This window comes from Musca domestica, unplaced genomic scaffold, assembly GCF_030504385.1.
Source record: "Musca domestica strain aabys unplaced genomic scaffold, Musca_domestica.polishedcontigs.V.1.1 17, whole genome shotgun sequence".
Taxonomy (NCBI): Eukaryota; Metazoa; Arthropoda; class Insecta; order Diptera; family Muscidae; genus Musca; species Musca domestica.
In genome coordinates, this window is record NW_026712230.1 from 6,719,617 (window position 1) to 6,736,950 (window position 17,334).

Consider the following 17,334-nt stretch of genomic DNA (forward strand, 5'->3'; position numbering starts at 1 on the left):
CTTTTGTCTGCAGGCAGGTAAAGTTCGAAGATTGGCTATATCGGTCCACGATATCGTATAGCCCCCATATAACGGTACCCCCGATATTCGGTATTTTGATGTTGTTAGCCACATTTTTCCATGGAATTGTCTGAAAATCCACACAAGGAGTTCCTTGAGTGTACTTTATACCTCGGCAGAGAATTATCTATATAGGTTAACGATAACGTATAGCTCCCATATAACGGTACTCCCCTATATTCGGTATTTTGATGATTTTAGCCACTTTTTCCAATTGAATTATCTGAAAATCCACACAAGGAGTTCATTGTGAGTACTTTACACCCAGACATAGATTTGTCTTTATAGGTCCACAATATCGTATATCTCCCCATATATCGGCACCTTCCTATATTAGATATATTAAAGATTTAAAAAGAATTTTTAATGGATTTTATTTTTTTTGAAAATTTTCTAATTCGTTCCAAATGGTGGAGGGTATTCAAAGTTCGGTCCGGCCGAACTTAATGCTTTTTTAAATTGTTTCTTTTAAGTTCCATCAATAAATTTGTAGAACGAGGCACTTGGTTTTGACCATTTGACCGTACCGGATCAGTTATATTTTTGTAGAAACGGATGTATTAAAGTACATTGGTTTCATTGATAGGATATGAATTGATGGAGCTGTATCTGTGATATTTGGTGCGGTGATCATTAACAATAAGTAAAAAAATATTTAATAATTAAAATAATTAATTTAAAAATAATTAAATCTCTTGTGACCTAAATGGTTACATTGAGGCTCCTTGTAAATAACTTAAAACAGTTAGCAGACCCCTCAAACAGAGTCAATTGTTTAAATAAGATCGGGCGCCAAATTTCCGTATTTGATATCTCGTAGTTTCTTCCTTCATTTTCTACTTAATCAAGCTAAAATTCACATATTAACCCATAACCGCCCACTGTCACCATATGAGGACACCTATTCAAAGGCTGGTAAAGTAAAGTAAACATACATATCACTTCCTTTGGCTCAATTGAGATTGTAATCGGGGAAACGTGTGACTAAACAAAAAAGAGCATTTTTTAGCGTTTTTAAAATTAATTAAAATAGAAACTTGTTCGATATTGAATGGGAGAATTTGTCCCATATGTTACTTTATGTTGGAGACATATTAATTTGGAAGTCAATCCATATTACAGTTTAAGATCGTTCACTTTCTTCATTGGATAACTAGTTGGGATTTTTTATAAAACACTATTCAAAATACATCCTTCAGAGCACTTTCAGCTTGTAAAAAATAAAAACTTCTGGACTTTATTTGTTCTCTTGTCGAGCTCATGAACAATAATAATTGCGCAAATAAATCTACTCTATGATACAACAAAAGCAAAACATTGTTCATACAAATAGATTCGAAATGCTGCCTTAATATCTAACATTGAATGCCAAAATTGTTTTGTACATATGTATTTTTTAAACAATTCTTTATTCCCAAACAGGTTTTATTATACCCCTAAATGTTAATTATCCATTGCGCTTTTAGTCCAATCAAAAAAAAAAAAACAAAACTTCCAAATACATCAGCAAAAAGTTGAATCACGTGGATGACACAAGTGCCTATCACCGAAACAAGCCAAGGAAATTACAAAAAAAAATATCCAGTTATAATTTAAAGCTCAATAACAATAATCAAACAAAAGCCAACGAAACAATAAAACATTATTTTTTTTGTTTCTTTGGCTGCTAACTTATTAATTAACCAACCAACCAGTCAGCCAACAACCATTTTTTGCTCAAACCCCATTGTTCAGTTGGTGCCATCTGTGATGCGGTTCGAACAACTTTCATGCCAACGAAACTGAAAGTTACCTCGAAATCTCATTTCACTGACATTGACACCATTTCGCCGATACAAGGCAACAGAAACTAGGCTGTCACAACCACGACGGATGGTCCAATGTGAAAGTTGAAACTGGTTTTGTTTTTATCTTCGTCTTCATATTCTTTGTGATGTTTCGTTGATTCGACATGAGCGGGAAGCAAATTGAAACTTTCTTCGTGCGGTCGAATGAATGCGACTGCGGTCACAAAAAGTGTGTCAAGAGGAGGTCGCTGAACTCGTTTGAATGCTTTGGTAGACAATTACTTATTGAATAACGTCGGTTGATCAAATGCATACATATGTAGATAAAAAGTTTGAATTGTTTGCTTTTTATCTATCGCTAACCGTTGATTTATGTCAGGCTTAATACAAAAGTGTTTTGGAAATTTGAAGTTGTGTGAAAACTTGAAGTTATAAATTTTAAAACAAGTAAACTAAAGAAATCTGTTTAATATTTTTGAAGTTCTTTGTGGAAAGATACACTGTTCTCAAAAATAGTTTTAGAACCCACATCGAATTAACGTTATTATACCCTGAGCCATATGGCTAGAGGCGGCATAAATCCTTTGATACGGCCTCGTCGAAATAACGATTTTAGACCCTAGGTCTCTTTGGAACAAAACCGTTTTAGGACATTTGGTACCTCCTTCTGGTACCTCACCAACAATAGGTCTAAATGTTCAACAACATATTTTACTGCATAGAAAGAAAATGGATAATTCGGTTTTGCTCCAACTTTTCAAATCTTAATATTCCTTAGTGCTACGTCAGGTGTGAAAATATCGAAAATATCGGTCTAGAGTACCTCCCCCACAAAGGGTCAACATTTTGAATAATAACTTCTTATAAAATGAGATGTAAGAGTCCGGTTGTCTTCAAATTACAAACATTACAATACTTTTATTAACACAAAGTCTGGTGTAAAAATGTAATATATCAGTCCAATCCTTCTGGTATATATTCCCCACAAAGGGTCAAAATTTAGAATACTCATGAACGCGAAATTAACATCCGATTCCATTCAGACACACATACAAACATTTTTTTAACACAAGATCAGTTGTGAAGATGATATATATCTGTGAACCCCTTTCTGGTACCTCACCCACAAAGGGTCACAATCTTCAATACTTTTATATGTCATAACTTGCGAAACAAGTCAGATATTCATTACAACTTCCTATACATAAATATGAAATCTGAGATGAATATGGAATTTATCTAAATATACTATCACATATCTCATATAAAGTTGGGGAATTAACTTAGTCCAAAACTGGCACGTCGCAGTATTTATATCATAATGATTTAAGTCCCATACGAAATGGACAATATTGGCCCATTCATTCAGAGCATACTCAATAGAGGGTCAACAATTTGAATAATGATGACAGAAGCCAAATATATTTAAATAATCGAACATTACTAGAGGGTATACATCTGTCGACAAATCGACCGATACTTTTTGACTTGTTTTTATATATATAAGTATATATTTTAGTTTTTATTATATTTAAGTTTTTACTTTTTGGTATGTTATGCATTTTAATATTAACAATTTTTATACCCTACACCCTCAACACGCTAAGTTCGAACCAAATTATGCAGATCATGTCACATCACTAAAATGCAAACAATCTAACACTCTCACACTATCATTATGAGCACACAACTGGTTTATCATCTTTCCTTTTGCGGTTCCACAATTTTCAAATAAAAACAATATACTAGTGAGATGAAAAACTGCAACCAAATTCAGACTGCTGTCATTTATAAGCCACTCGTCCGACATCTGTTAAAATTATTCCAGTGACAGCTCATTATATTGTTTACAAGCGTACAAAAGCATTTTGATAAGAATTTTCCAGAAAAAAAGTTATTCGTGATGGAATTCAAGCGTGGTAGTGTGATTTATTTTTATTGGACTAAAAAACCACAACTGGCTATCGTTAGAGCACTCCAGCATTTAAATGTCAATAAATCTTTTATGTCTCGTACCATCGCTCGGTTCCGTGATACTGGTAGCGTAGCCCGACGTCAAGGAAGTGAACGGAAAAAACAGCAACATAAGAAGAAATGGTTCGAAAAGTAAAGATGCGACTTGATCGAAATCCGCGTCGCTGTGGCTGAAAATGGCTCGCGAGCTGAACATATCGCAATATTCCATTCGTCAAATATTGCAAAATGCGCTCGGGGTAAAGCTATTGAAATTGCAAAAAGTGCAAGAACTAACACCGCAACGGTAAGAAAATAGACTCAAAAGAGCTAAAGAGTAAACTCCCAAATTTGGTTTTCTCCCATGAGAAACCATTCGTTGCCCAGCAGTTTGTAAACAAACAAAATGATCGTGTTTACTTGCCAAAGAGGTCAGCTGAAAATGTGCACCTTCGGTTGGCCACCAGAACTCAAGCACCGGCCATTGTAAAGGTGTGGGCCGCCATAACAGCCGATGCTCGTTCTCCGCTCGTATTAATCGAACGTGGCATCAGAATAAATGCCTAATATTATCGCGAAAATATTATGGAGGGTGTATAAAAGCCTTGGGCACGCAAACATTTTTGCCGCAGACCTTGGACATTCCAACAGGACTCAGCACCATCGCACTCAGCACGCGCCATCCGAAAACGGTTACAAAATGAGGTTCCTCGCTTCATTTCCAGCGCACAATGGCCACCAAAATCTCCGGATACCAATCCGTTGGACTATTGTATCTGGAGTATTTTGGAAAGCAAGGTGGGCACTAAATAATACCAAAGTGTCGATCACCTCAAGCAAGCGCTTCGCCGGGAATGGGCCAAAATACTACAGAGCAATAATATGGCAGCGTGTGACGGCAGCATTTTTAAACTAAAATATTGGATACAAACTCAAATATGTAAAAACATCCCCCACATAAATAAAGCAAGTAAAAAAGATATAAGCTCGCCCGGCCGAATTTTTAATACCCTCCACCATTTTGAACGAATTTGGCAATTTTGAAAAATATAAAATCCGTAGAAAATCCATTAAAATCTTAACAAGTTAAAAAGCAGTAACTTCTGCCGCGCCGAACTTTGAATAACCTCCACCATTTGGAACGAATTTGGAAATTTTCAAAAAATAAAATCCTTAAAAAGTTCCATTAAAATTTTAAAAATACCAAATATAGCCGTTATATTGAGGTTTGTACGACGTGGACCTATAAAGGCATTGTTTGCCATTAGCCATTACCATATTCAAATTCTAAACTTGAAATAAACGGTGAATAATGTAGCTGAAATCATCAAAATACCTTATAAAATACCTTCGTGTACCTCCGATATATACGAAGACCTGGACCAGCATAGACAATTTTCTGTCACAGGCTATAGCATCCATTACGAACGTTAAATACGATATCTCAAAAATACCGAATCCATTACGAACGTCAAATACGATATCTCAAAATACCGAATATAGGGAGGTACCGTTATATGGGGGCTATACGAAGACGTGGACCTGCACAGGCAATTTTCTGTCATAGGCTGTAGTATCCATTTCGAACTTCAAATACTAAATGTGAAACATTTCCGGTGAATAATGTCGCTTAAATCACCAAAACGTTTACTTACATAGGCAATTTTCAACACAAAAATTTCTGCAGACATAATAAGATTTTGAGTAAAATTTTATCAACCTACTTTATTTCGCTCGGAAGCTAGAGTGATTTGACGTAGGACGGACATCGCTAAATCGACATAGAATTGAATGCTGATCAAGAATATATACATTTTGTGGGGTCTAAAATGTATGTTTCGAGGTGTTACAAACGGAATGACAAACTTTATATACACTCCATACTATGGTGGAGAGTATAAGAATAAAAGATTTTTCACTATACTGTACTACACTATAACATTTTGCACTAATACATATACTTAAATACCATCTCGATTAAAATTACTCATCGAAAATAATTAACGACTTATTGTAGACTTGGGATATTGGAATCAATAAAAGTGCCCTCTATGGATAAATGATCATATTAAAATTAGTTTGCAAAGCTTTTTTACGATATATATTTACGAGATTTTTACGATATATTAATCTGTAAATTAAATATACAAAGTATACTTTAAGGCGGATGTTTTAAAATACAAAGAATGGCCATTATATCGATTGCATTTTGCAGGAAGTGATTTTAATGCTGTCGTTATATTTTAGTTGAAAGAGATTTTATATCAATTTATGGCAATTATTGTTTTTATGCGGCTATAGCTCGGCTATACGACACCCACACTAGTGCGCAGTGCTGCCCGCAAGAAATTTACATTTATATTGGGAATTTGTATATAGTGATGAGTACCAACCGTGGTAGATGCATCAACGGTTGGAAACATTGATGTGTCATTTTTCTAATGTTTTGTGAAAAATAAAAGATCTTTTATTATGTGAATTTTTAAACGATTTTTCTTTAAACAAATTTCAATAATTTTTCATTCAACATTTTCAATTCCAAAATAGTTTTGATAGTTTGTTGTCCCAGCAGCTGTGTCGATGCGACTATCTGAATTCTTCTACCATGGTACCAACTATGATCGTTATCAAATAAATATTACGACTTAAGTGTTCAATTTAAAATCGAATGGAACATTATATATCTTTCTCCTTAGTAAGGTTTTATATATTTGGTTCACAATAAATTAGATATATAGGCGAACTATATGCAAATCTGAATACATTGCTATCAATTTAAACAGACTTCGACTTTAGGTTTTTCCCCTATCAGACAATAAAAGCGAAATGTGATTTTCTAATAAAAATACATGGACAGAGGGGATGATCAAATCGACGGAAATGATAATACCACGTACCAGGAAATGATAATACCCCGTACCAGGAAATGATAATACCCCGTACCAGGTCAGGGTATTATATCTTTGTGCATTTGTTTGCAACAGGCAAAAGGAAACGAGATAGACCCATAGTTCCTTTTGAAGATCTGCATAGAATCACATTCTGAGTCGACTAATGCGTATCCATCCATCTGTCCATGTATTTTTGTAAACAAAGTAGAGGTCGCATTTATTGCTAGGACCATGTGAAATTTTTCACAAATAATTTGTTTAACCCAAGGACGAACCCTATTGAAATAGGAGATAATCGGACGAACTTTAGATATAGCTCCCATATATATCTTCCTCCTATTTGCTTTTATTGTGCACCAAACGTGTGATATCAAATAGTATGGAATTTTGTACATACGACCAGATTAGGCCCGAAAATAAGTATGCCAAATTTTATCGAAATCGGTTCAGATAGACCTATAGCTCCCATATAAATTTTTCCTCCGATTTGTTATTTTTGTCCTCCGCAGACGTAATATGCACTTTGTAACAACGATATTTGGGGAAATATATCAAATACAGCTCAGAAATACCTTTGCTAATTTTTTTCGAGATCGGTTCGTATTTGGGTATAGCTACTATATATATCTTCGTCCGATTTGCCAAACGTGTAAAATTAGCCCCAATGGGATGGAATTTGGCACTTACGACCAAATTGAGTCAAGAAACAAGTATATCAATTTAGTAAAAATCGGTTCAGATATAGCTATAGCTCCTATATACATATTTTTTATCCGATTTGTTGAATTTGTCCTGCACAACCGCAATATGCACTGCGTAGTAACGACATTCGGGGAAATATATCAAATACAGCTCTGAAATACATTTGCCGAATTTTGTCGAGATCGGTTCAGGTTTTCTCTTTATCCGATTTCAAGTTAATTGTGAAACAAGTGGGTAATAAAAGCCCAATTTGAGAAGGCACAAATGCCTCGGCAAATTTAATAGAAATCGATTCAGAGGAGGATATTCATCTCATATATAAATTCCTTTTGGAATTATAACTATAGTCATAATTGGAATGATTTAGTTCTCACAAATAACCTTAAAAACTTTTTGTTATGTGAAGCTCTAATAAATATGCAAAGTGGGGTAGGGTATCATAAAGTCGCACCACCCGACTTTAAGACTTTCTTTACTGGCTTCCTTTCTAGAGATAATTAAAATCTATAGGCAAATCAACTATCTTGTGGAAGGTAATGACGCAATTATATTCAGCTATAAAAAACTGGAAGTGTTGTTGCTGATGGGTATTGAGATGGGCTACATCAGTTCGCATTTACATTATCTTTATATAAGTGCTACGAAAGTGTGGAAAAATTTTTTTCCAAGAAGGCTTTCTAGTTGCCAATAACTCAAAATACCTGTATTTACCATTGATTCGAGAGGAAAGCCAAAGCTCTCTATATAATATTGCGAAATATATCTCAAAAGATTGGAATCCATTCGTATATGTGTCAAGGCTATATAAAGACCTAAAATAGAAAATAGTTTGGCTCACAACCAGATAACCTTTTGGGGTTTGCATCTACAAACCGAGTACTGTTAAATGCGCATGGGTCTTCTACAACACAGATTAGCTACTGGACAGTGAAATTGTAGGAAAATTTGAAACAAGTTACGAAAAAAAAAACTAAATTTGTAAAAAATAAAAATGTCTTGTATCCAGATTTTGAGACAATTTTGTGGAACATAAAGTTTCAGAGACTTATTAACCAACCATCATAAACACAACACAAACTATTGAGCTAATTTCGAAACTCTACGTCAAATAATTACAACATACCTATAATTTCAAGATCATGAATAAATAAACTTTATTGTATTTGGAGTTGTTACACACGGTATGACAAATTTCCCAAGATGTGGGTATAAGTATGGCTAATTCGTAAAAATACTTGAAATCGCATATATATATGATAATGATATATATGTGGGACATTACAAAAGAGTCACTGATCCAATGGTCTTTATTATATTTATTTAAACAAAATAAATACATTCTGAGATATATAGTAACATCTTAAACAACATGCCGCATGCATCGAGTGTGTTGCAACATTTGCATTCTGTAATGAAGTAAGCAACATTAGATATTGGGATAGTCCTCCGGACTATTTCAGACTATTTCTTTTCGGCTTCTTATGCCTGTTAAAATACTCCCTAACACTTTTTGGCTTTTGGAAACCTCTTTTGGTTCATGGTCAAAATTATTATAATTATATGTGACTCTTTGAAACATTTCCAAAAAGGATGATTAGATCCCAAAACAAAAGCCTAAATATAGTTTTTCATAGCCGAGTTTAGTAAAAAAATTATTATTATTTAAAAATTATTATTTTTTAGAGAATGGAAAATCCGATCTAATCACAAAAGAATACTAATCATTTTATTGACTTAGAACTGTGGGTATATATAACTAGCAAGTGCCTGCTACTTCGTCAGCGAAAAGTCCACCTTCAATTTTAGATTCATTCCAACAGATCGTGTTAGGCCATTTTAGTACTCAAATTGCACAAGTTGTTCAATTTGACAACATTTTCAATCGAAACTTCTTACATCGAACAACAATTTCAGACTTTCAAGGCTTTCATTCCTTTTTCGGAAAGAATAATTTGAAAATTGTAAAATTTTACACCAAAAACTTTTGATAATCATTTATTTTGAAGTTTATCGAGTAGGATATTAATAAAACCATTGCACAATGGATCCATATCCAATTTTTCTATAAAAATCATTACATCCATCTGTAAACCCTCGAAACCAACAGTAACCACAATATCTAATTCCAGAATTTCAACTCTATCCATTCACTCAACACCAAATTTACATATCTCCAACCTAGACCACAACAGTGGTCCAATTTGTACCATTTTGTACTTTTCAAACAATTATAGCACACGTTTCCAAAAACGCCTCAACATCTCAATTCCAGATATTAACTGAGACCTTAATATCAAATTTCGGGATTCCAACTCCAAACATTCACGTAATAGCAAATGTATTAAAATTTAGTACTTTAATATACTCACTTTGTACTTACTCATTTGCAAAACCGTTTCATATCTCAATCCTAGACCAATACCAACAGTTATCGCAGGATCAAATTTCACAGTTTCAACTCTATCTCTTCACCTTCCTTCCTTCACCTACTTTATGAACAACTATATTACGCATTTCTAAACCTCCACCAAATCTCAAACACAGATACCATCAATAATCTAAATATCAAATTTCAGAATGTTATCTCTTTCCCTTCAACATTTCCGAAACTACCTCCATATGTCCAGGCTATGCGAGATCAGCGAACCCAATACCCAATTTCAGATTTCAGCCTATATCTTCAATTTCAATGTAATACAATTTTGTAATTTTGGTGCACTGGTAGTACAAATTTCCAAAACCAACATTAATTCTCAATCCTATACAGTAACCCTTAAGCCAAATTTCAGATTTTAAGCAATATCAGTATCATTTTGTACGCTGCTGAACAAATTTCTAATCCCAACTCTTTACCTTGTTACCAACTCCAGCAGTTACCGCCAATTCAAAATTTCAGCTTCATCTGCACCAAACGCACACTTAGTACAGATTTCTAAAACAAATTCTTTAAAGTAACTGCATTTCGAAGAATTGATTCTCCTACTAATTTTCAACATTTTAGCACTATCCGTTCACATAATTCCAAATTGTACCAAATTTATCTAGCTTCAGCCTATTCGACTGGCGTGGCGATGAATCAGTCAGTCACTTTTACTCATTTTTATATATAGATAACTAAACTAATTTGTGGACTTACCCAATTATTCCCATGCAATCTTCAGGACGGAGAAACTTGATACCAACGCAGAAATTTACCCACAAGATATAATATTAAAATTCCGTACAGTTTTTGCAGCCAGACTTATTCGAAATTATATTTTCTCTTTTTCGTATTCATAAATTCTTTTCCTTATCAGAAAATTTTATGGGAAGTTTTGTTTGGAGTTTATTTAATAAATAATCTCTCCAAATTGTAAAATTTTAAATTTTCTGACAAACTATTTTTTTTGGCCTACTCCTCATTCAAAAGCCCTGAATAGATGTATGCTATGCAGTTTAATTGTTAAAAGTACCAAATTGGCCCATTTATAATTTCGTCTTATCCGTCTTCTACATATTAATACACGTAGAAAAAATTTTGCTCAAATATCGGTAGAATTTTGATAATCAAAAAATATATGTTTAGATCCAAATTATGGTATAGTTGCCATATAAGGGCATTGTCGAATTGAAGGTATTTATATATCTCAATGCATGAATTTCATATTTTTTATCTCAATGAATAGAAACCATCCCTGCAAGTTCCATGTTGGTAAAATTTCGTCTAGATCTCCAAGAAAACGGCTTGATTTAAATAATGGTGAGTGCACTTTGACAATTTAGTTTCTCAATAGAACAAATCGCTTTCGGTAAAAAAAATTGGGTGAACTTTTTGGAAAACACCATCGAAGTTGTCAGAAATGTATGTTGAACCATTTGGAGCCCAAATAGACAAAATTTTACTTTTTTTGATGAAAATTGTTCAGACCCCACAAAATTCTCCCATAGAACTGAAATAAAGGCATAACTTTGGGTTATGGTGATTTGTGTCACACTTTTCAGCAAAAATGTTTCAAATTTGGAATTTGGTGTTTCTATTGGGTCTACATACTATGGCAGAAAATTGCTGGGGCGTTTATATCCTCCATATAATGGTAACTCCCTGTTCTCGGTACAGGGTCATTATTCACCGGAATTTATTCAAGGAATCAATCAATGGTCGAAAAATGACTCGTGAACTGATCCTATGGCAATATTTATATTCGGCAAACATTGCAAGAACTTACACCGCAACGGAAATAAAATAGACTCAAAAGAGCTAAAGAGTTGCTTCGCTTGGCCGAAAGTGGTGAACTGCCGAATTTGGCTTTCTCCAATGAGAGAACATTCGTTGTCCAGCAGTTTGTAAACAAACAAAATGATCGCGTTTACTTACTAAAGAGGTCAGCTGAAAATGAGCACCTTTGGTTGGCCACCAGAACTCAAGCGCCGGCCATGGTGATGGTGTGGGCCGCCATAACAGCCGATAAATCGACCGTGGCATCAGAATAAATGCCGAATATTATCGCGAAAATAATAAAGACTTGGGTTCGCCAACACTTTGACCGCAGTCCTTGGACATTCCAACAGAACTCAGCATCATCGCACTCAGCACGCGCCACCCAAGAATGGTTACAAAATGAGATTCCTCGCTTCATTTCCAGCGCACAATGACCACCAAAATCTCCGGATACCAATCCGTTAGACTATTGCGTCTAGAGTATTTTGGAAAGCAAGGTTGGTACTGAAAAAATAAAATTCAATAAAATTTAATAAAAAATGCAAAATTTATGGCGTTTGACTTCGTTGAATTTTTTTTTTATCTCACCCTGTAATTATTGCGATGTGTAAAATTGGAACTATTATTCAAAAATTTAAACTTTTTTTGAGGGAGGGAACACGAGCTAAGTGTTGCAAAAATGTTTCGAGATTTGTCGTGTACACTAACCGGCCAGACAGACAGACAGATTTAACTGATCGACACCAATGGTTCTGAAATGGATTTCAGATATGCACCGTTATTTCGACATACCCTCTGCTGCCATGAGGCTGAGGATATAAGGAAACAAAACTCCCATCTATTTAGCTTTATTCAAATCTCGACATCAAGTTTAAAAATTATTCTACCCTCTATGTTCATAACAACGGCATCAGACTGTATATCGGTAATAATTATGCAAATCGTAATTTCAGCAGAATACATCCAACAATTCGACTTAATAGAAAACCACTGATTAATCATTAGTAATATGAAATAATTTTCACATCATTAGCAACCCAATTGGATCAGATTAGCTTTACATCAACTACCTCGTCAATTTCATTTCCAGTCAAACACAATGGAATCAAACTACATTTTTTTTACAAGTAAAAAAAGCAAAAAATACAAATTTATTTTATTTGTTTATAATTACATTATGTTGTTGTTGTTGGCGTTGTTATAATTATACAATTAATAAAATTTGACTATGTGTATTGTTGTTGTGTTTTTGTTGGTGATGTTTCTGTGTTGATTTTGTGTTTGTTGTGTGTATATATATATTTAATGAGAATGTTGGTGTTGTTCTTAGCAAACAAAATCAAAGAATTTATTCACCAGTCATCATTTCCATGAATTCTAAAAGAAAAAAAAAAACAGAAGAAAATATTTTGGATTAAAAATTGTGGAAACTATTCAATGTTTGTATATATGAGTGTGTGTGTGAGCGTCTGTGAGTATTTCATTTTTCTAAAAATTATTTTTAGTTTTTATATTTTTGTTGTTGTTAGGTTTTGTTTTTGTTATGTTATGCTGTGCTGTGTTGGGCCCTCTGACATTGCCTATGTGTATTAAGCACTATGTGGGGGTGTATAAATTGCTTCTCCTTGGCAGGGGGATAAACATTTGGTGGCCTGCGTAAGTGCTTTGTCGAACCAACTATAAAAATAACCTCAATATCTCTATCTAGCCGTCTCAAAAATTATAGTGTTTTCCATTTGTTCTAATTTTTTGTTTTGTTTTTGGAATAGAAAAATATTTAGTTCTATTTGTTATGGATATGTACAATTTGTCATTTTGGCAAGTTGCTGATGTTTTTTTTCTATTTCTCTAGACATGTTGAGATTAGTATGAAATATTAAATAACGTTCACCATTTTCGTTTCTTTTTGCTTGAGCAAAATATCTTTGATCTTTTTTTTTTTTTTGAAATTGGTTAATTTTTGTTTATCAGTACCTATTCTTAAAGAAGCACTTTAATGGTAATAGTTACAACCAATATAGTCTATAACTATATTTATAAAAGAGTAGTGAAATAACTGACTGACGGACTCATCTTGAATCAACGCCCAAACGAAACGACTAAAACGACTATTCAAAATTCGGAGTAAAAGGGTACCAAAGTACACTTTTTTAGGATTTACTAAAAATTTAATACTTTGTAGTTGATAAACAGAATGAACTAGGATTCTTAAATTGGCACTCATAGAGTGCAGGATAGATGAGCCAAAGGGTTTTTGGAAATTCGAACTTTAAGGTTACGAAAAGATATAAAATGGTACCATTTGATTTTATGTAAACGGAGCTAAAAACTTGAACTTGAGCGTTTAGTGCTTATTTCGCTTTCTTTGAGCGTTTTGTTTTTCAAAATCTAGAACCCTGTGTGGGGAGGTACCAGAAGAAATGGTCCGATCTCTACCATCTTTATAACAGATCAAGTGTAGATGGAAATATTGAGATGTACCAAGTCTGAATAGAATCGAATGCTAACTTCGCCTTTTATGAGCTTCATATATATTCAAAATTCTGAGCCATTGTGGGGGAGGGACCAGAAGGAGTGGACCGATATATACCATCTTCACAACAGAACAGAAATAATGGGATGTGTGAAATATAAAGAGAAACTGATGCTTATTACAGATTTTATAAACGATTTAGTTATTCAAAACTTTGACTCTTTGTAGGAGAGGTACAAGAAGGAATGGTCCGATTTATACCGTTTTAATAACAGATCCTGTGTTGATGGAAAAATTCAAAATTCAATTGTAATTATTCAAAATTTTGACCATTTGTGGGAGAGGTACTTGATAGAATAGACCGATATTGTCAATTTTCACACCTGACCTAGTACTGACGCAAATGTTAGGATTTGCAAACTTGGAGCAAAATTGGATTGTCCTTTCTCTTTCTGTGCAAAAAATATATAAATATTTGAAAATTTAAATATTTTGAAAATTTCGACCTTTTGTGGGGGAAGTACCAGAAGAAGTGGACCGATATTGCCCATCTCCGAACTCGATCTAAGTTTGATAAAAATATTACGATGTACCCAGTTTGGACAAAATCGGATACTCCCTTCGAGAGTTATCGGGCGCACCAGCCAGACAGACAGACGGCCTGACTCCCAATCGTTTGAAACGGATTTGGTCCAAAGGGACCTAGGGTCTAAAACCGTTATTTCAACTAGGCACGTTTGGACCGTATCAAATTGTAGCCATATGGCTGAGGGTATAATTATAAAACCCTAAAGACTGAAATTTTAATTTTTTTTAATTTTAAATATTAAAAAGGAATAATTAATTTTAGGGCATACTTTTCGCTGAACTAGCGGGACATTGCTAGTATTTGTATAAAAAATTAAAAATTCAATTTAATTTTCAATATTTCATTTTGTCCGAATATACGTTGTTTTTATTAAAACAACAATAATGGCAACGATTTCTCAATCATTTAATATATTGTGGCCCAAGCGAATTGGAAAATTCGTTAAACGTGGCAGGGCTATAAGCCACATAATTAAAGATGGTACCCTTGATAATCTCAATAATCTTAACTCGGTATTTGGAAATAATTTTTTTGTGTGTCAATAAAACAAATTAAAATAAAACGCGCAATTTCTTTCTATATTTGTTGGGCGCCACGCAATTTCCCATTTGTCCCAGCCACTTATCGTTGCTATTTTTCGAAGACACAACCATTTGACAAATATCCATCATGTGTCAAAATTTGCTGTCATTCGCATTCAAACAAAAGCATGTTTTCACGACAATAGACATTTGGCCAAAATATCACAAATTTTTGTTTGCCTAAACAAAAATTCAAACATTGAAAAAATGAGGCACCCACAGACACTTCTGACAGATTATGACATTCAACTCTTGTCATAAAATACTAATTAGCTGCTCAAAACATTTTTGTTTTTGTTATTCTTTCATCTTTGCTACTTACCATCGAAATCGACGGTACCGGAACCATCAGAATCGATTTCTTCAATCATGATGTCCAATTCTTCATCGGTCAATTGGTCATCCAATTCGCGCAAGATTTCACGCAAGCAGGAGGTGGGGATGTAACCGTTGCCTTGTTTGTCGTACAAACGGAAAGCTTCGCGCAATTCCTTTTGCATAGCTTCAGCATCTTCTTCAACAATGAATTTGGCAGCCAATTGAACGAATTCTTCGAATTCCAAACGGCCAGACTTGTCTTCATCGACTTCTTCGATGAGTTCTTCCAAGATCTTCTTGTCGAAGGGTTGACCCATCAAACGCAAAATATCGGCAACCATATCGGTGGAGATACTGCCGCACTTTTGGCTGTCGAAACTGTTGAAAGCCTTTTGCAAAACGGCGATTTGCTCGGGGGTAAGATCTTCATCCTAGCGAAATGCAAAAAAAATATATATATATTATTTACAACATGATAGGCATTTATTTTTTGTTAAAAAAAAACCGTTTTTTAATTTCTTAAAAAAAATTATAAAATGTAATTGATTGTATTTAAGGCAGTTATTAGGAGTTTTATGTTTTCTGAAAACAATTTGTGTGATTTAAGGGATTTTGCAGTAACGTTCGTATTCGAAATTTGCAGGGACTGTCATAGTCTGAGGGAGTTATTAGGAGTCCCATGATTTCATAAAACAATTTATTTTACGGGATTGTGGTAAATCGAATTCAATGGATTCGAATTTTACAGACACCAACAGAAAATTTTGTAGAAACTTAAAAAATCCAATTTTTTCACAATAACTAATTTTGAAAGTAATTTCATGTGTGTTTTATTTATTTTGTACAATATTTTTTAATTACTTTTATCAAAAATACATGTCTCACAATAACTATATATGCGCAGGATTGAGATGGCCAATCAGTTAGATATAATAAAATTCAAATGCAATTGTCGAAAAGTTTATCATTGTCGTTCATTTTTAAAAACTTCAATTGTTTTAAATTCACAATCTGATCTTCGCTGTTCATTTTAGTTTTGTTTTTAGTCGTTTGAGATTTATTTATTTTAAGACAATTTTTTTCAGAAGAAATTCTTATTCCCATTTGATTTTCACAACTCCAATAATGGTCGAATATCAACATTACCCAGATGTACGTTAATCCTTTAATGTTTCTTTAGTTTCTCTTTCTCATGTAGTATTTTCAATTTCAACCAAAATTATGTTTCTTTTAAATTTTCCACCATTCCATGACACTTACAATGAATTGATCATCCATGTTGGCGGGATTGTTTTATTTGAGTTAACTTTGATAAAAATTGATCACCGATGTGCCTCTTAGGCGTTTGTTGTTCAACTAATTTTTGTGATTTTACCGCCGCTAAGAGGATGAGTTTTCTTTCGATCAGAAAAATGTTTCCACCCCCTCCCAACATAAACATATTAATCGTATACCCCAACACACACATGGAAATACTCACACGTTTTCACAATGTGAACACAACAATAAAAGAAAATCGGTGTTGTTGGACATTCCAAAAACAAAAGATTTTCCAATACACACACATGTAAATACATTTCGTCAGAATTTCGTCGGAAGCAACAATAACAAATAACACGAAGAAATGCGTTTTATTGTTTTCCTTAAGTTTTCTCTGCTTTAAACAGAGGCGTTGCATCGATTCCCATTTCTCGAAATTAATCGAGGGAAAAATACTTTTTGCTCTTCTTAAGACAGTTTTTATTCAGTGGGAATAATTTATTGGGTAAAGTCAAAATGTGC

The 17,334-nt window shown here is 33.8% G+C and overlaps 1 protein-coding gene across 1 annotated transcript; it reads right to left on the reverse strand.

The window, feature by feature from the left end:
- Positions 1–12,911: 12,911 nt before the first annotated feature.
- Positions 12,912–16,970, reverse strand: LOC101890204 (troponin C). Its single transcript, XM_005186899.4, has 3 exons — positions 16,813–16,970; positions 15,557–15,983; positions 12,912–12,968 (listed from the first exon to the last, which is right to left on the reverse strand). Exons 1-3 carry the CDS (start codon positions 16,828–16,830, stop codon positions 12,940–12,942), a joined length of 474 nt encoding a protein of 157 aa, XP_005186956.1. The 5' UTR covers positions 16,831–16,970; the 3' UTR covers positions 12,912–12,939.
- Between the last annotated feature and the right edge of the window lie 364 nt (positions 16,971–17,334).